Source organism: Lytechinus variegatus, chromosome 4 (assembly GCF_018143015.1).
Source record: "Lytechinus variegatus isolate NC3 chromosome 4, Lvar_3.0, whole genome shotgun sequence".
In the NCBI taxonomy this organism is placed as follows: domain Eukaryota; kingdom Metazoa; phylum Echinodermata; class Echinoidea; order Temnopleuroida; family Toxopneustidae; genus Lytechinus; species Lytechinus variegatus.
Genome location: NC_054743.1, coordinates 28,402,625 through 28,422,524, shown reverse-complemented (window position 1 = coordinate 28,422,524; position 19,900 = coordinate 28,402,625). Strand labels below are relative to the sequence as shown.

The following is a 19,900-nucleotide window of genomic DNA, read 5'->3' as shown; positions in this document are numbered from 1 at the left end:
ATTGTGCTTCATAGCCGATCAAAAATCAATGAAGTTGAAGATGAAAATTTAGATGAAACGCCCCGAATATCTACGTGAAAACCATTATTAGAATTGATATTTTTTTCTCCCACCACCTTTTCTCTCACACACTCACACTCACATTCACACACACACAGACCCCACCCTATCTCTCTATATCTATTGGGGCGTGAGAGGGAGGGGTGTGTGTGTGTGTATTCTTATCTTTGTCCATTTCCATAGAAGCTGTTATTATTATTGTACAATTTTCAAAATTTGTCTGCAGTTGATTTGATTTGAATTTGTATGTTTAAGGAAATGAATAAAAAAACTTAAAATGTGTTTAAGGCATCACTTCCATATAGGCTTAGGTGAATAAAAAAGTGAATGTTAGGGCTGTTAGCAAGAAAAGATTAGTTCTAGATAGATGCCTATACCCGTATACGAATGCGTGTCATTACATTGTAACCTGATATGTGAGCTGAAACATTGCTGAGAGTAAAGAAGGGGTCAGGACGGATGCAATTATATATTTCCTAACGAGAACGAAATTGGTCGAACGGGGCGGATTTTATCTATTTTTTATTCAGTCCGAACGCGCTAGTAGTCGATTTGACAGTCTCATAGGCTCAATACACCAACCTAGAAATGTTCTTTCCGATGAAGTTTTTTTCTTGAACAGAGGTATTACTCGTCATTCTGGGGCAAGGGGATCAAAAGTCAATTTTTCAAGATGGCGGCCACCTTGGATTTGACCTGAAGATGACCTTATATTGCAAAAATGATTACAGAAATCGGTTCTACACATTTCTAAACCCCTAAAACGAGTCATTACTCATCATTTTGGGGAAAGGGGTTCAAAAGTTAGGTTTTCAAGATGGCATCTGGCGGCCATCTTGGATTTGACCTAAAGATGAACTTATATTGCAAAAATGATTACAGAAATCGGCTCTACACATCTCTAAACCCCTAAAACGAGTCATTACTCATCATTTTTGGGACAGGGGTTCAAAGTTAGGTTTTTAAGATGGCATCTGGCGGCCATTAGCAAAATTGCCCAAACGGCAACTTTGGGCAACCAAGCTGAATTTGTTCTAGGACCCCATAGGAACACGAATCAAGAAAAAAAAAACTTCATCGGAAAGAACATTTCTAGGTTCGGAAAATGTCAAATCGACTATAGATAATGAGTGAGCAAGAGCAGTGGGTGACACACCTCTTCCGCGCCTCCTATTACTAACCCCATATTTTCCCAGCACCCCTCATATTCTCAACCTGTTGTGTACAGCCCATCTCAGACCTGGGCAAGATATTGTGTTTGAGCAGAGCATTTTTAACCCGTTCAAGTAGCAAGATGGCCGAGGGATCTCTTGCTACGGCCGACATCGTCATCATTGTTCTTTACTTCGTGTTCGTCATCGTTGTCGGGCTATGGGTGAGTTAATCAACATTATAATCCTCTTCCTTGCCAAAAGTGTAAATACTGCGAGAGTGTTAACATAAATCGCGCATCTCCTAGTTCAGTTTCACTATAGAATCAATCGCAAACCACATAGATTTCGTGAAGTTTGCTACGCTGCTATTGTTGGTGCTGGGTTTTGTTACGAACACTGCAAAAACACCAGGACGGAATCTATACACGTCCACACCAGAAAAGTGTTAAACAACACCAGTTTGGTTTTGGTCTAACACCTGGTCATATAGATGTTTATACAACAGCAATTAGTATTAAAACAGCCCCAGTTTTATTTCAAACTGGTGTTGTTTCAATACTTCTCTGGTGAGGACATATATAGATTCCGGGCTGGTATTAAATCAACACTGTGAGTTTTTGCAGTATAACTTAAGTTAACAAAATCGAATTTCCATTTTTAAGGTGCTATTCATCGCCACACAGGAAGTAACTTTAAGACTCCTTTCTGTAACTAGTCTTGGATGCTCGAAATTATTGTTAGTGGCACTGGTTTACAACTGTGTCTCAGACATGAAAGGTGAAGAATTTCACCTTGCAAAATGCTCCCTGTGTCACATACTAGAGCTCAGTAATTGATTGACCTATAGCGAGTTGCTATGGAGAGTTTGTTGACGTTGAGATGAAATACATCTTTATGGAATACATCAATTTCCCATATTAGTTTGGCATATCGTATCCACATTTACTTACCACAATTTTGGTTATTATGGGAGGAGAACGGGTATGTTTTCATCTCCCATTACTTTATTTGAATTTCTTCGTCTGGTAATTGGTCAATTTGTCATGTTCATTCACTTTTGTCAATGTATTTAGTTACGATTTTTGTTTTCTTATTTTTATCCATTTTGTTTTCGTTGTTTTGTTACATTTAGTTTTTTATGTCGAATATAACATACAAACAAAATGTAACAAAACAACGAACAAAGAAATGAATATCCCAGGATGACCTGCAGGGCTCCTTCGGATTATACTCATACTGACGGGACAACACTCGATATATAATAACTTGATAAATAGATAAACGAATGAATGAATAAATAAAAAGGTGTTAATTATTTGATGTGTGCGTAAATTTAACCTGGTACTACGGCCTAGCTCTGCTGAAACAACGTTTATAAATGAACCTTAAATGCAAAACCAAAAACAAAATGTTGGTATTAGTAGAAACGGATACTACTCATTTTTGTGGGAGGGTAGATGGCGTTTAGCGTAACTTGACGGAATTGATTTGATTTTAATCTAATTTACTTGCGTTCCTGTTTTTCTTTACTGTTTTCAATTCATCGATATTTGCAGACGGATTCGATTATGTTCCATGCAGCCCGACTACGCAGGGAATAACAATCTGGTAGATAAATACTATGTCCCTGAAGTTATATGACTCGGAGCATGTGTCATAAAGCTGTTCCAGGGGTAGCTCTAGAATATTACAGTGGGGGCAACATAAATGTGACGTTTAGTTTTAAAGTGAATAATGTGGGTCAAACTCTCTATCTCTTTGTCTGTCTTCCCCCCCCCCCCCTCTCTCTCTCACCCTCTATTTATCTGTCTCTCTATTTTTCCGTGCTTGTATTCTTTTCATACTTTTTCTTACATTCTCCCCTTCTTTCACTACTTGAAAAATAAATCATACAGGGCATTCGTCCCGACTGCTTCCGTGGTGACCCTGTCCCTACTCTGTTCGCAAATTAATACGAGACCTCACGAGCAACGGAATATGAAGTGCAAATGATGTGATTTAAGCAAAAAGAAATATACAAATTATCAGTATAATAATGATTATTAAGTTGTATTTTCAAAAGATGACTATATCAGGCCCATGATTCACACTAAACTATTTCTAGCATCGATGATTTTTTAATCAAATTTCGATTTAAACTTCGCTTCATGAGGCATTGAATTAAAATAAAGCTTTGTGACTGCCAGGCTCACATTCAAAAAATAATTCGTAAATCTGTGGGTAATATAACTAATCAACCATGTCTGCCACGTCCTTGTTGTCAGAGGCAATAAATTTTGTGTGATGGAAGTAGTGATAAGCGTTGTTAAACCATGGTTAAACGTTCTTATAACTTCTGCTGTGTAGCAATTCTATTGGATCCGACTTACGTTTTTTATATCAACAGATTTTTGTTTTTGAAAAAAATGGTGACTGCACTTTACATGAACAATAAAATCGAATGATGTTTTTCATAATTTCAAAATGTTTAATTATTTGCGAATTCTCCTGATTCTCTGCATTTTTCGTTCTACATCTATGCCTCTCCCAAATCTTATATACACTGCCCCCCCAACCTCCTTCACGATTACTTCGTAATTTGTTCATGGGAAGTTCTCACAAAATGGAGATGAGCCCCCCCCCCCTCATGGGAGGGGGATGGGCTTGTCATTAGGTAGCAAAATAATACAATATTGTGCTTGCCTCCTCTATCGAGGTTTACCATGTACAGATCCTCCTGTCTTTAACCCCCCCCCCCCCCCCCCCCCATCCTACGTTTACTTCTTATTCTTCTCTGTTAGAGTAGTAGGTACGTGTTGGCATATACGGTGTTATATGATACAGTAATGTCTTAAATTTAGGCCTTTTTATTACATGTGTTGTGCTGACCAAAACGAAAAGACGGAAATTAAAAAGTTCCGTTTCAACCGCAGGTGGCACGGAGCAACAATTGAATTAGACACAAGTTTGGCAAGGATTCCCGGGATTTCCTGTGTTTTCAGTCAACAATTATTGGTGAATGTAACAGTCATAATTAGAACAAGAAATGTGTAATTAATGCAGAGATCCCCGAGCCCCAACATGCTCAAGGCACCCTATTATATGGTATAGTTGTTTAATAACAAACATTGCGTAATACACAGTGCGTTCCACTATGCAAGGCCAATTGACAAGCATTATATAATTCCCTCACTTAGTTCAAGATATCTCTCTTACTTTAGCCCCGCCTCTGACTCGTCCCCTCATTTTTCGTTGAAATAAATGATGCGCTTGGTAATGAAATTTCCGTCTTGGTAAATGAAAAAATAAATAAATCATTTTATCTTTCGGTGGTGTAATGAGCCGACAGTTTTGAGGGGGCCACGGGTGGCGTATCGATCAAAATCTATAAGAAGTTGCGAGCGAGCAAAGATTTCGACACGTCAACTGCAACAATCGAATTTTGTGATGGATTTTTACATAATATACATAAAATAATATATTTCACCCTTCTCTATTTCCTTGTCTCTTTTTCTTTCTTTGTTGTGAAAATTTTGGGGGCAAGGGTCCCTAAAGCCCACCCCCCCCCCCCATTTAGTTGCATCGATGATAAACAAATGAACAAATTAATTCCATTCATTTAACATGTATACATAACCACTTGATTGATAATGAAAGGGATTAAAAAGTGAAATGTAATAAGTAACAACTAATAGTTTTTATTTCTTTATTTCAGTCTATGTACAAGACCAACAGAAGCAATGCCAGTGGATATTTCCTCGCAGGACGATCGATGTTATGGCTACCCGTGAGTTATGCACGTTTCGATAAATTTACATAACAGTATATATTTTTTATCCAAATATTGTGCTTAATTTAATCTCTCATCATAACCATGATATTTCGCATTCCATGACAATGAATAATATCATAATCCAAATTTATGCATATGGTCCACCAAGTCAATGACCTCTCGAGGCAATGGCCGAGTATCAAAGACATTAGAAAATGGGGCCAGGCGTCTTGCCTTCTTATCGGATGGTCAACGTACGAGAATAGAGAATGGCAAGAGCTGAAGTGGCTACCCTGGGTACAAAAGATTAATCATTATTATTACTTTTTTATTCAATCCACCAAAATTCCAACATGCCGTATAAATTTCATTCTATTTTCAGATCGGGGCGTCATTATTTGCAAGTAACATCGGAACTGGCCATTTCATCGGTTTGGCGGGCACTGGGGCCGCAGCCGGGGTAGCCGTGGCGGCTTACGAAATCATGGTAATATACCAGTATATAACTATTTTCTGGTCAAATGCGGAACCAGAGTTGGACTTCTACGGTTGCCAGTTGGCGAAAAAAATCAACAGTCAAAACCAAAAAATAAGAGTCTTCAGTAGGAAATGAACGACATTTTGTCTTATGGCTAGTAAAACAGAAACCAAAACAGTGAAAAGGGGTTTTGATAAAAAAAAATGAATGGCATTTTGCTTCTAGAAAAATCTGATAAGGAAAAAATCGTTCGCAATAAAGGCTTTTCAAGGGGTACACCCGTTATCATTTCCACATTTAACGGGATGCACCCCTCCCCCCGGGGGGTGCCTGGGTATTGATATAAATAAAGACTGTAAAGAAGTCGTGCAAAACATTATATTTGGATAACTAGAAATTTTCGATAAAGAGTAATTTTCGATAAAGCGGGATCAGTGGAAGTATGGGGCGCAACCTAACTATAATGTTTTCGATGCATTTAAAGATGTTCCATCAGGGCAACATTACGGTTTTACTTTATTATGTTTATGTCTACAATGACGTTAATTACTTTGTTCTATTCAAACCATCTAATCCCAAATCTTTGGAAATATGGGTGTACCGAATCATGAAAATTAAATCAAAATGTACAATCAATATAGCTTTAACGTGTGAGATTTATCCCTTACTAATTGATGAATTATGATTAATACTTTCAATCATTCTCATTATAGTATTCAGGAATATGTTCATTTGAAAACTGTAAAAGGATGATAACATTTAATTTAATATGAAATCATCCAGATACGTATATTCATTTATCATCATACATACTTTTGTGGCACATTCTTTCGATTCGTTCTCCACCATATCCACATTATGACGACAAAACAGATGTTAATGCAACTTGTTCCTTATGCTTGTGATATTTCCTCCTACTATAAAAAAATATATATAATTTGATTTGAAATAGGAAACTATATACATTCATCCGTCTCTTTTCGGCTCTTCTGATTGTAATTTTGTAAAGTTTCGGAGAACCGTAGCAAGGGTAGCTGCACTCAATTCACAAAAATGCGGCATAATCCGCACCGCTAGACGTCCCGCGTGGTTATGGTGGTGTTTTTATGTATTCCCGCTGGTATACAACTCTTTTGAGATAGGAAGAAATTGTATTATGATCGTGATGATACGGATGCCATCTTTCTGGGTCGAGAAAATAGATACAAGTGTAATAATCCTCCTGACTATTGTGCACTCATCGTAGAGATACGATCTGGGGCCTGTTGCAGAAAGAGTTGCAATCAAACGAAACTCTAAAAATCATGCGCAACTTTATTTTCAACCAATCAACAGTGCGCATTTTGGACTTGCGATTGATTTTTTGACTTGCGTTTAAACGCAACTCTTTCTGCAACGGGCCCCTGTTGTATAGGGAAATGAGTAAAGCTGGAGCAGAGGAACCCAAAGAGAACTAACAGAAATTTTTCATGTATACAACATCGGTTATTCCGGGTTAAAAAGAGAGAAATTCTTTGTTCAATAAAAAAATAATGAATAGAGGATTTCCCAAACTTTAGAAGGGTCTTGCGTCTGTACTGCAGGAACTCCCCCATTTATCCTCTTTTCAATAGGACCATGTTCGTGTCTTTCACATTAATCCAAATGTTTCTACTTGAATGCAAAAAAAAAACATTCATTAGTTATTGGTGCATTATTCAAAGCCATTTGAATTCAGTAAACCATTAAGACACGGCCAACATCTTTTACCTGGATTTCAACATAGATTTAAAGAAAATATTTGTTAAAGTAATGAACATGTTCTTTGGTAAGCTAAAGAAGGGTTACGTGGGTCTTGAAGGGCATCATGAAAATATTTTCGTCAAACTTTCTATAAATCTGAAATTGTCATATGTATCAGGATGGGGACTGTACTCCATTTCAATCATTTAATATAATCACACTGTATCGAATAATAGAAAAAAATCACATGGTAATTATTTGATCTTCATACTTATGTAGAAATAATTTTGAATATTTCTATCTATCTTATTTTACAGGCAGCATTTGCTATCCTTCTCCTCGGTTGGATATTTCTTCCAGTGTATGTGTCTTCAGGGTAAGTTAATTGAGTTTATATTTTATTCCTCTCATTTTTTTTAATATCGAGTTGTGTAAACTTTAAGATTGTATTTACCCGAGTTCATTACGCGAATCCTGTGTTTAAAAAATACCCCACCAGCTTATAACACAGGAACTCCATTGCCTTGCGTGTTGTGTCAATGGGAGCTCAGGTGGGGTATTTGAAACCCCAATTTCAGATTTTGGGAGAGCTCTCGTTTAAACTGGGGTGGGGTTCATCTGACTGCTGATAATGCCTTGCATGTTAGTCAATGGGATCTCAAGTGGGGTATTGACACCCCAATTTCAGTTTTTGGGAAAGTTGCATTTCTCGCGTTTAAACTGGGGTGGGGTTGATTTAGTGACTGCTGCTGCTGATAAGAGCCGATAACACCGATGCCTGCCACCACAACAGGCTGATGAACAGCATGGAGTGGGATTGCAGCTGTCCTTGTTACGTAATAGTATAAACAAACTCTTCAGAGCTTCCTGGCTGACATTAATCTTGAAAGAATGAATTTGTATTCTATTTGTTTTAGGACATTAGCATATCTAAAAACGATTCAGAATTTAGATGAAGATCAACATGAAATTTTGAACGATGCAAAATGACCCACAATTGCCGAAATAACAATAAGTTTAAAAAAATCACCCTCTCTCTCTCTCTTGCTCTCTCACTCTCTCTCTCTCTCTCTGCCAGGCCTTATGAAGGTCACTTCTCCTTGGGGGAAGGTGGATTATCTGGGAGAGTGCGTGGTTGTTTACTTAAGGATAACCATTCCTTGTTGATATCGGGGATGGGGGGGGGGGGCGAGTGAAAGTAGCTTGGAATTTGAAATTGGGGTGTCAGATGAGATCCATTTTTAAACACAAATTTTCGTAATGTATAAGTTGGTTCGAATTCTGTTCTCACTTTTTAAAGTATCTATTTGACATAAAGACCTTGAATTTAAAACAAAAACAAATACGATAATGAGATTTCAAATTCGTGTCAATAATCGTTTGTTAAAATGGAAACTGATTATTTTAATCGTAAGATAGGATCTACAGATATTATGAAGAATCAAATTTCAAGTAAGCATTCAAGTACATCATGTTCTTCATGTACGTATATTTGCATGAACAAGCCAGCAAAAACCTTAACGGCCCATACAGTGTTTGGCAGGTCACGTCTTAATGCTAGCATTACTTGTCAAGCTGAAGTAATAGATTTAAAAAGTTACAAGTTTCAACTCCACTAACAATACGTGATATTATTACCATGATTACACAGGTATAATAATGATAATCATAAAAATCGATACAAATGAATATGGAATGTACACAATATGACAATTCCCCAAAATAACTAAATATTTAAGGTAAACACTAAACAAAATGAGAACCATATATCACTCAATAATGATAAATACAAAAAAAAGATGAAACATTTTACATGGCTTCTTTTATTATTCTTTTCCGTTAAAATAAAGTTGAGGCAGTTGAGGGATCCACTAAAAAGCAGAGTTTGTTGAGTGTGGATCCCTCAAGAGCGAATTGTTGTTATATACTATTTAGAGAGAGAGAGTGGATGGTCGATTTTGTCATAAAATTATCATGAACATTCTTTACCATTCCGAGTGGCGGTCACAGTATTTTGGCAAGCATCGAAATATTTTTTAACGAGCTGTCGACCTCTCTACCCCCTCCCCCCTCTCTCTTTTCTCTCTCCCTCTCTCTCTACCGCACCCCTCCCCCCTTCCTTTCACTTCTTAGGTCTACACGATGCCAGAGTACCTCAGAGTGAGATTCGGGGGTCAACGCTTGAGAATTTTCATGTCGCTTTCAGCCTTGTTTCTCTACGTATTCACAAAAATATCGGTAAGAATCTTTCGGGGGGAATGTGGAGCCTGAAATAGTTAGTTATTACAAAATCTGATGAGACTCACAGAGAGAAAAAAATAGGATTTACATATCAAACTCGAGCATTTGAACTTAAACTCCAGTACTCGATAGCCCGTCTTCTCCGGCATACGGGGGGAGGGGGCTTTTATCAACATTTTCTTTTTCAATTTCAATTCATTTATTTGACATCCTTTGAAAACATCCAAACATATGAACAAGTATACAAGAACAAAGGAGTAAAAGAATTTAAATCACAGTATAAGCAATAAAAAAGGGTAGAAATATAAAAGAACTATAAAAGAAATGAAAAGAAAATGTATCGGATGTAGGAAGTCAGAAAGGCCATTGACCTGTCAAAGCCGAATCTCTTGCTTACTACATTATGGTATGATTAAAAACGAAAATAAGATAGTGGCAAAAAAATAGCAGTCACGAACATATCGACATCAACCCCTCCCACCCTCCCCCCCCCCGATAGGCAATTGGAATTATTAACTATGAGTAGACAGTCGGTTTTGTTTCAATCTACGTTTCGATGATGATAATTTAACAGATAATTTTCTGATAAGTTGTCAGATGAGACAACTTTCCTTAATTCTGATTAAAGTCAGAAAAACTCTGTTAAACAGAAATTGTTGGATATGTCCCTTTATTGAAGGAGAATAATGTAAAATAAATTCTGAACTTAAATAAGTGCTGTTGCTCCCCGTGTGTGTTATATATATCAATATCAAGGTTATACGTTATCTTTACCATTTTATGAAGTGTTCATTACCAGATTGATCAATAACTTAAAAATAGACTTAACAGTAATAATAGCATTTATGAGGCGCCGTTCTATCTAGTTGCCTATTTAGTGGCGCACTATTATTACCCCGGCTGTAGCCTCAGCTGCTAAAAGCTGGAATATGAATGTAATTCATGAATACTTTTGCAACCAGATATTCACTAAAAGTCGTAATTATCAAGTAGACAATCAATGTGTCGCTTGCGTTACACATGGTCATTCTATAACCAATTACAATTAATGTTAAAAAGGAGTTTATGAATGCGTGACTGATTATCCAACCATATTGTTTTCCTTACGAGCACGTGGTCGAAAATAATTAATCATATTCCCTTATTCGTTTCTATGGCTGTAACAGGTGGATATATATGCTGGTGCCATCTTTATCCAACAAGCTTTCAACTGGAATATCTATGCTTCTATCTTCATTCTCTTGGCTGTGACTGCGATCTATACAATTACAGGTTGTTAGAGGTTATGTCTTGTAATATTTTGCAAGTGTCGAACGACAATGAAAAAATATGAAATTATAGTAATAAAGAAATTATTCAAAATATGATTAAATAATCCAAAAAGAATGGTGCATATTTTTGACATCGTAAGAGCAAAATAAGTAGAATATGAGAAAACAAATAGTCAAAGGAATGTGAAATTGTACTTAGAATATTTTTTTCATCCGGATACAAACGTGGTAATGAAGTTGCGCTGATTATATTTTCACACCAAAATGGTCACATATAAGGGTTTTTCTGACATGGCCGTCTTAAGATCTTGGTAGGACCGCAGTAGGACCATGTTGAGACTGTCAGTATGAAATATGAACATCATCCAGAATGTACTTATATATTTTTTTTATTACCCCTCTTTTTCAGGTGGCTTAGCAGCTGTCATCTATACCGACACCCTTCAATCATTTGTCATGGTTATCGGTGGTATTGCCCTTATGGTGATAAGTAAGTCGATAAAAAAGATTCATATAATATTAATAACCATATATTAACGGTCTCGTTATGATATGACGCTTGTGCATTATGTAGGACTTAACCCAATTTAAACTGGGGTTGCTAATTGACTCACTCGGTTTTTGGCTCGGAAATACGATAGGTATCGCCAAAGTTGGTCACAAAATCGCATTGGTTAGGAATTGTCTCACTAGGAGTATCTAGCATAACTAGAACAGATTTTAGCTACATTTTGTAACGAATATCTATATTCATGAATTTTGAATATGGGGCATTTAGATCGTCATACTGACATGACTGATATGACGTCATGTTATTGGCCGAACAAATATCCAGTTTGAGTTTTATCCATGTGCATGATGATGATACATTATTAATTCATCTTTTATAGTGTTCATTATTTTCCAACAAATGTTAAAGATTTTTAATTGAATTCGTGGACAAATTGTCTCGCTTCACCTTTATAATGCCATTAGAGTAAAAAATTATATTGGCCTGATTGCACAAACACTGATCGTGGTGACTACACATGCGCAAAACAAACGTGAACAATCTTTTTTTTCTTTATTTCTTTTAAATAATTTTCCTTATTCAGGTTTCATGGAAATCGGTGGTCTGGAGGGTTTGATGCTGGAGTACATGCAAGCCATCCCATCATCGGTTCTTAACGATACCAATACCAGCTGTGGGTATCCCAGGGAAGATGCCTTCAGTATGATGAGACACCCTCTAACCTCCGACCAGCCTTGGCCCGGTACCATCATTGGTATCATGGTGATCGGGGTTTGGTATTGGTGTACGGATCAGGTATGGGATAATAACCCAATCTTATACTTCCTTAAAGTGATTGGTTAACATTGGTTTGACTTTTAAAAAAATCTGAGCTAGTAGGTCACACTTGTCACCTGTGTCTGTGATATGTTACAAGAATGAAATCCAGAAAAAATTGCGTTCAAAAATAATTATTTAGTGATTCAAAAATTGAAATATAAAGTGACCGGAAACACCATCTTAATTTCATCGCATACACTTATGTGTAATATTTAGGCGTCTATAAGACGCCTATTTACAAAATCGGGGTTTGCCTTGTAGTTTTAGCTCTTCATTCTCAATAACGGTTGTTATCAGGGTTTATTAGTTATAATACATGCACTTGTACACATGTTTCATCTTGGTTTGATAATTTTTTAAATCGGCTGCTCACAAAGTTAAACAATACCTTTAATTGAACTGTAGAGTGCGGTTTTCATGCGACACACACACGTTTGCGAAGGTTGCAATAAACAGTTTTTGCTCTGCGATGGACGACGGATTGAAGAACGCAGCAAATATATTGGAAGTACCCGTCAAATGACAATGAACCATAGCTGGTAGGACTTTGTCGACCAATGGTGAACCGGAACATCATCCAAGCTTTCGGAGCTGACGAAAAAATTGTAAATAATGTAGTTTGGCCAGAGTCCAGGACGAAACTGCTGTTCTGATTGACAAAATTTCAACAAAGACTTTTTGTTTTTCAATGTCACAAAAGACAACTGACAGTGGAGCGAAAACTCATAAATGTCACGATATGGCAATGTCCACCATGACTAGTGTCCATGGTGTTGGAAAAAGTGCGCCAATCGTGTGCTTGGGTTTGGAAGTCCTCGCCAACCAGTGACGGAGGTCTTTTATTGATTGTGTGTGTGTTTCCTGGGGCACCCCGTTACGCTTTTCTTCGCAATTCGTACCCGAATATGTTTCAAAATCTTCGTCATACGAGTAAAATCATTGCAAACGTAAGCAAAGTTAGCAAAGCCCTCGTAGAGTTTTCGCAGATATCTTGCCTTATCGTAGGTCAATCAAGCTTAAACTGTCGATTGTAAGCTCCGACTATGGCTTTATAAAAGGTTATGCTCTATGTATTGTTTTGCTTTTTATTTATATGTAGGTCATCGTGCAGCGTTCTCTTGCCGCCAAGAACGTAACGCACGCCAAGGGAGGGTCATTGGTGGCTGGCTACCTCAAACTTTTACCTCAGTTTCTTATCGTCATGCCGGGTATGATTGCAAGGGTTTTATACACAGGTGAGAATGAATGATATGAAGAAAAATAGTGTTGACTTGCATGCGTAGTGAAACTATTAAAAACCTTATGCACGTGACGTCATAATCCCAAAGCGCCACCACTCAGAGGATATAAGAATATGCCTACACTGAGTTGGCAGATAAATTATGTGCCAGCTGCAGATCACCAACGAAAGGCAAAGACGTCAGCCTCTAAGATGGCGGCGTGATGACGTCAATTCAACAGGTCTATTTGGATATCGCTTGTCGGAAACAGTTTGTTAAGTTCAAAACTTCGGGACACTTGCTTGCTTTCTGTCTCGCTTGTCTCCCGGCTTCACGATGACACTATATCTTTAAATATGTATAATTATATGCTCTGTCGTTTAATGATTTTCTTCTTGCTTAAAAAAAATCTGAGCTGCATGGCTCATGATAGAACTATTACATGTAAATAAAATGTGTTGTAAGGCATCATGATTTGCTTCACAAAAGGGAACGATAACGAGTCATTTGAAGAACCAAACAGTTTTTCCCATTGAATGGATTATTACAAATATCCCCTTCTTTCTTCCATCCTCCTAATTCTTCCTAGTAGGTAAAGTAATTGTCACACCGAGGAAACTTAATCTCACCAACCGATGGTTTGTCGATTGAGAATGCCATCTATTTGGAATCGGTCCCAAATCAAATGTGTGACCGTAGCATAAAGGATAAAACGCCTAACCCGATCATGATAACTTTTACCCAGTCCATGTTTGTGTAACTGAATTTTATTCTCACTAGCATTATTATCATTATTATCATTATTATTACTATTACTATTATTATTGTTATTTTGCAGATGAGGTTGCGTGTGTTGACAGTGAAGCCTGCACAGAGTACTGCCAGAATCCCAGCTCATGCTCAAACATTGCCTACCCTCTCCTTATCCTTCGGCTTATGCCAGTCGGTAAGTTTCTACTACTCATTCACGTGCCCGCCTACACCATGAAAGTCCGGGGTTCGATTCCCGGCACGACCCTTGACCAAAGCAATTTTATGATACATAGGTCTTTTATCTTTCATCAAATAAATAAAAAAAATTCCTTATGAATAATTGATACCAACGTGTGCCCGTGTTAAAAAAATCAATCAATCAACAACTCTTACAAATCAGTGAGGGGAGTCTCATCATCGGGATAAACTCGAACAGACGAAACTATAAGTCCCCAATTTGGTCACTTTTTTAATCAACATGTCATTTTGATACATGTGGTCTGACTTTAATAAACAATTGGAATGAAATCCGGAGCCGAAAATAGTTATTATTAGTACTCAAAGTTTATAACACTCCTGATGAAAAAGGGTCTGGAAATATTTTTAGTTATTTTCATGTAAGTACTTTTTTTAAGTGTCTTTCGTGATTGTTTTGTTTGTCATGTTTCAAGGTGCCAAGGGACTGATGATGGCAGTCATGATTGCTGCCCTCATGAGCTCTCTCACGTCCATTTTCAACAGCGGAAGTACGATCTTCACCATGGATGTATGGCGCCGTGTACGACCACAGGCGAGGAACACTGAATTGATGATTGTTGGAAGGTAGATCTCTTTTTACATTCAACAAAAAGTTCATCGTCCAAAATTTGCCTCATTCATTACACTTTATTCAAACATATTTCACTAAGAACTGTACAAGCTATTGAAGGTCAGCAGCAATGGTCAGTATCACATCTCACTGGTCAGATCATGATAGATTTTGAGAAACGAATTTGTATTGGTATACATTTATGCTGTTTCCGAGTGTATGGCGACCAAAGAACGATATTAACGGGCCGGTCTTGCTCGCAATCACGCCTGCTTTACCGAAGACCATGGACCTAGAGTAGACCTAGAAACTATTATCCAGATGATTAGTGACGCCAATACTAGCATGAGCAGTCGACACTGCTAACCTCCTTTAAAAAAATCCACAAATGAAAAGAAGGAAAGACAATGGAAATTAGCTTTTCGTATCAAAAATCATGTTCGCTCGCGACTTCTTAGAAAATTTGCCCGATGCACCAGTTTGGCGCCTCAAAGTCTTTGGCTGACTACGCCACTATACAGCCACACTGGCGAAAAATATTACATTTTTAGCAATGACAGATCCTCCTGTGTTTGTGCTAAGTCGGTTTTGTTTGTGTAACTGTGTATGTCTACCCTCATCCAGGGCTCACAGGCCTAATTCATTTCCCATAGACTCGTGTGTTAAAGTGGCACTTAAAAGTAATTCCTAAAAAATGAGGAGGAAATTCGAGGGTTGAATGTGTACTACCAGTGGATAGAATAAATGTCTGACATTCCATATCTGACCATAAAAGGGTATTTCGACCGACTCATTTTAAAAATAAATCAGCATTTATGAAGACTACACCTGACGGGACCAAATTCATCACTTGGAGAGTAAAATGACCCTAATTCTTCCGCCAGTAAAAATATAGTTCCATAGTGGTGATATATCTTTCCAATTCGGAAAAAGTAAGTTCAGTAGGTACCCTCCCTAGAATCAGTGTTAGATTGTCAGTCATATTCATTCATTTTTGTCAATCAGCAATAACAAACTTAAAAGTTGAGCTATTGGCTCGAACGAATATCTATATTAGGCCCGTGCAACCTCCACGGCTAGAAACCCTGAACTGGGTGAAAGATGACCAAAGTAAAATCCGAGAATTGTAACCCCGTACTACTTCATATAAGCAGGTCAAGCATTCAAGTGGAAAACACTTGTAACATCGTTTTATCTATTTCAAGTGCTTTTCGCTTCTCGATTTTCTTTCAATGGTACCTCTCCAGCTGATCTAGGTGTTTTCATCAATGCTGGGTAACAAATGATTTTTTTGTAATAATAGGCCTATAAAGCTCTATCAACTTCAATGAAAGACGAAGTTTATATATATATGAACGCTAGTTGAAGCAAACACTCATTTCATTTTTATATGTATAAAACCAAGGTAAACTATCGCCATAAATATTATCATCGTAGATTTCGATCTAGGACAGTTACACAAACTAACTTTGTGAAAAATAATCATGGAATCTAAACTATTGATTGATGATTGCTAGCACAGTTATGCACGTGTGGGCCAGAGCATTAACATTGCTTGGAAAAGGACTCGACATCTGAATGAAATGCCATGCTTGTTTTTATAAGTACTCGGCAATTACACAGTTTCTTTCAGAATCTTTTGGCACATTTTTTTAAATTCATACACACAGATATTTTTGGTGGTGAATCTATTGTTCTGTACGAACTCATTTACAAGTTATCTTTATCAACCTCTAATCATTATTATTTCCCTTTTCTATATGACCTTTGACCTTTCTATACAGGGTATTTGTGTTGATTTTAGTTGGGATAAGCATCCTTTGGGTTCCTATAGTCCAAGCTGCTCAAGGTGGCCAGCTATTCCAGTACATCCAATCTCTTCAGTCTTATTTCGCACCATCCATCTTCATATGTTTTGTCATGGGCGTGATCTGGCCAAGAACTAATGAACAGGTTGGTGCCCATCACCCATCTTCCTTTATTCTCTCTCTCTCTCACATACACACGCCCACGCACCGACACACACAAATCTCTCTCCTAACTTCTTTGTCTTCTTTCTAAAAGTCCTCTTCGCATTTGACTATTGTATTGCATATTCTATTTTATTGATAATTATAACCATGATTCCAGGCGATGTTCCACGAAAATCTGAGTGTGACTGATCAAATCCGCATGAATTTAACTTGTCTCATATAACCACCCGACTAATTTGATATGTTATTAAGCTGGCCTAAAAAATACCATGCTTACAGATATATCGGAATGTAATGTCATGCATTGTTTTTTTAAACTTAAATCAAAGGGGGCTTTCTGGGGTCTGGTAGCCGGTGTGGCCCTTGGCCTGACTAGGATGATCCTGGACATCATATACCCTTCCCCAGCCTGCGGGGTAGAGGACACCAGACCCGGTATTGTTAGTGGGGTCCACTTCCTCTACTACAACTGTATCGTGACCCTGGTATCTTTGGTCGTCACCATAGCTGTCAGTCTGATTACAGAGAAACCCTTGCCTGAACAGGTAATACGCATTGGACTCTTGGTAAAATGATCTTATCATGCTTACGAAGGTTATTTCCTTGCCCCGCATACAGGTTCCCTGAAAGTTTTCCTTAAACAGTACTTTGGAACCTTTTTAGGTTCTTTACAAAACCATTTAATGTTCCTTAAGCATATAAAGAATCTTTCCTCGAGGGAACCAAATACGGGCCGAAAGAGTTCTTATCAGCACCTATTGTTTAGACTTTACATTGTCAGAGTCTGACAAGTTATAACATAGCATGCAATAAACCACAATTCATTGCCTGTATATCTTTTAGCAGAATGAAAGTAAAGTGATCAAAATTTGGTCAAGGAGGAAAACACACGAATTATTACAAAATATCCTTGGTGTATCAGGTCTAAAATGATTTATCGCCTTAGTCATTTTGCTAATGAAGCGCAGGAATTCTGAGTCGGGCCCTAATAAAAACTGACTCCGATGATAAAGAGGATAGACTGATAAACAATTGTAATGCACGTTTGAATGCAAATTATAAATATTTTTGAGCAAAACTGTTCTTTTTAGGGTCCTTTCTTTTAAAAAAAAACTTTTTGCTCCTTTTATATAGGTCATGGGTAAGACTTACTGGACCAGAGGAATGGACATCAAAGCGGGTGACAAAAATGGGAAGACCACTGATCCTGAACAGAACCCTGAGGCTGTGGAAATGAACAAGAGCAAAGAGGCCAACGAAGCCACCCAAGATGAAGTGAAAAGGGCACCGGGAGACGGAGAGGGCGCTTTGGAGGCTGAGCCAGCACCGCAAAACACGACTGAAAATGAAGGTATTTAAAATTTCCTTTTCTGCATAAACTCTGGGACTCTGACACAGTGTCAATTCTGTGATCTTTAAATTGAGGTTCTTATCATTCATTTTCGGACTTGAAATTAGTTTGGAGAAATCGTGATCATTGCACGAACTTTTTATCAATATATCAATGCAAATGAAGGAACTGAAAGCAAATACTAGTAGTTTGCTACTCAATCGAGGAAATAGGGAGTTTTCGCAACGTGACGCAGATTTCGAATCGTAGAGAATGTATTGTCAAATGCCCTTCATGACAATGAAGTCATTATCGAGGATTGCTGAATCGAATCAGTAGTTTCGTCCTTGACTTTAGCAAACGACATGTTTGCCACTTTTCGTCAGCTTCCAGACGGATGGCGAAACTTCTTTTACGATTCAACAGTTTCCGACAAAGACCTCTCAGCTTTTCATTCGACTACCATTTTCAAGACATTTGCATTGTTTTAAGATTCGTTCTGCGTCGCGGTGAAAAAATCCTTTCGGTACCCAGGTCCAGATCAAGTTTAATGATCAGAGGCCTGCCATTATTATAATAGTTATTTTTACGATTGGCAGCGGTAGGTTTGAAACTGAGCAAAATTCAGTCGAACATGCACACCACGTCCAATACAGAACGTCCCAGAAAAAGAATTGGAACTTGAAATTTTTTTGTAACACGATAGTTTATCATGTCCGCAAGGATTTATCCTAAAACACTGCATAATACGCTCATATGGCAGAGTGTATAAAGTGATTAAACTATGGAAGATGGGAGTGCTGTAGTGTTCTTGTTTTTATAAAAGAGTAGTCGAGTGGGAAACCTTCAAACCTTAGTATAGGATAAAAATTATATCCCTATATGCTCTAAGCAGTTTGACTTTGTCCTTGTAATTCTAATACGTGAAAACGAGCTTTGATTCTGTCTGTGTCACTTTCATCATCATAATCATCTTCGTAATTTTTTCCCCTCTGAATCATAGAAACCTCTGTTTTGAAGAGATGTGTCTATTGGTTTCTTGGTTACAACCCTAAGGACGACCACGAAGTGCCGGACGAGGCCAGCATGATCAAGAGCATTGACGAGAATCCGATGTGGCAAAAGTTCACCCTTGTCAACGCAATCATATTATGCGGAGTGTCAGTGGCAATGATGGTCTGGTGGTGGTAAAGAGATGCATTCCCCGAACACGTCTATCCCCACCTGGAAAAAAAAACTCCGGTTTTCTGGGTTGAATTTGATTGTATAAAAAAATTGAGTAAAATTCATTAAGCAAAATGCTGAAAAAGTCGTCAAAATCTGAAGGCGAAAACGCTCAGAAACAGAGCTGACATGTCCAAATCAACTTCTGCAGGATTGAGCCGAGATAGATCAATCATGCAGGACCCAGGCCAACAGCCTCGAAAAGGAACTGTCAGGTCTAAATCAACTCGTGCAAGATCTTTCACTGATGTCCAAATTAACGTCTGTAAAAGTCTGCAGAAGGTTACGATTGATCATCTAGCTGCAGGATCCAGGCCAAAACGCCTGGAAACGAAATAATCCAAATCGGTTCTAACTGATATTTCAAACTTCATGATAGATCCCGGAACTGCGCGGGATTGATCCAAGTCAAAACACCTGGGGACGGAACTGACAAGTCAAAAACAACTCCTCTCCGGGACCAGAATGGAGTATGATCTTCTTTGCAGGCTACGGAAAGGAGGGGTAAACCAAGGCCTTTCAAGTGACCGACTACAGTTAGCAAGAGATAAATGGTATCCATGCAAGCAATCATATGGGAATTAC

The 19,900-nt window shown here is 37.9% G+C and overlaps 2 protein-coding genes across 2 annotated transcripts; both read left to right on the top strand.

Moving 5' to 3' along the window:
• The first annotated feature begins 1,253 nt into the window (after window positions 1–1,253).
• On the top strand, window positions 1,254–7,545 carry LOC121412925 (sodium/glucose cotransporter 2-like). Its single transcript, XM_041605687.1, has 4 exons — window positions 1,254–1,435; window positions 4,909–4,980; window positions 5,348–5,452; window positions 7,483–7,545. The coding sequence occupies exons 1-4, from the start codon at window positions 1,355–1,357 to the stop codon at window positions 7,543–7,545; spliced, it is 321 nt and encodes a 106-aa protein (XP_041461621.1). The 5' UTR covers window positions 1,254–1,354.
• A 1,751-nt stretch (window positions 7,546–9,296) lies between these two features.
• Window positions 9,297–19,714, top strand: LOC121413768 (sodium/myo-inositol cotransporter 2-like). Its single transcript, XM_041606707.1, has 11 exons — window positions 9,297–9,403; window positions 10,573–10,678; window positions 11,087–11,167; window positions 11,772–11,983; window positions 13,107–13,242; window positions 14,066–14,173; window positions 14,652–14,802; window positions 16,573–16,741; window positions 17,091–17,306; window positions 17,896–18,112; window positions 19,095–19,714. Exons 1-11 carry the CDS (start codon window positions 9,308–9,310, stop codon window positions 19,280–19,282), a joined length of 1,680 nt encoding a protein of 559 aa, XP_041462641.1. The 5' UTR covers window positions 9,297–9,307; the 3' UTR covers window positions 19,283–19,714.
• The last annotated feature ends 186 nt before the right edge of the window (window positions 19,715–19,900 follow it).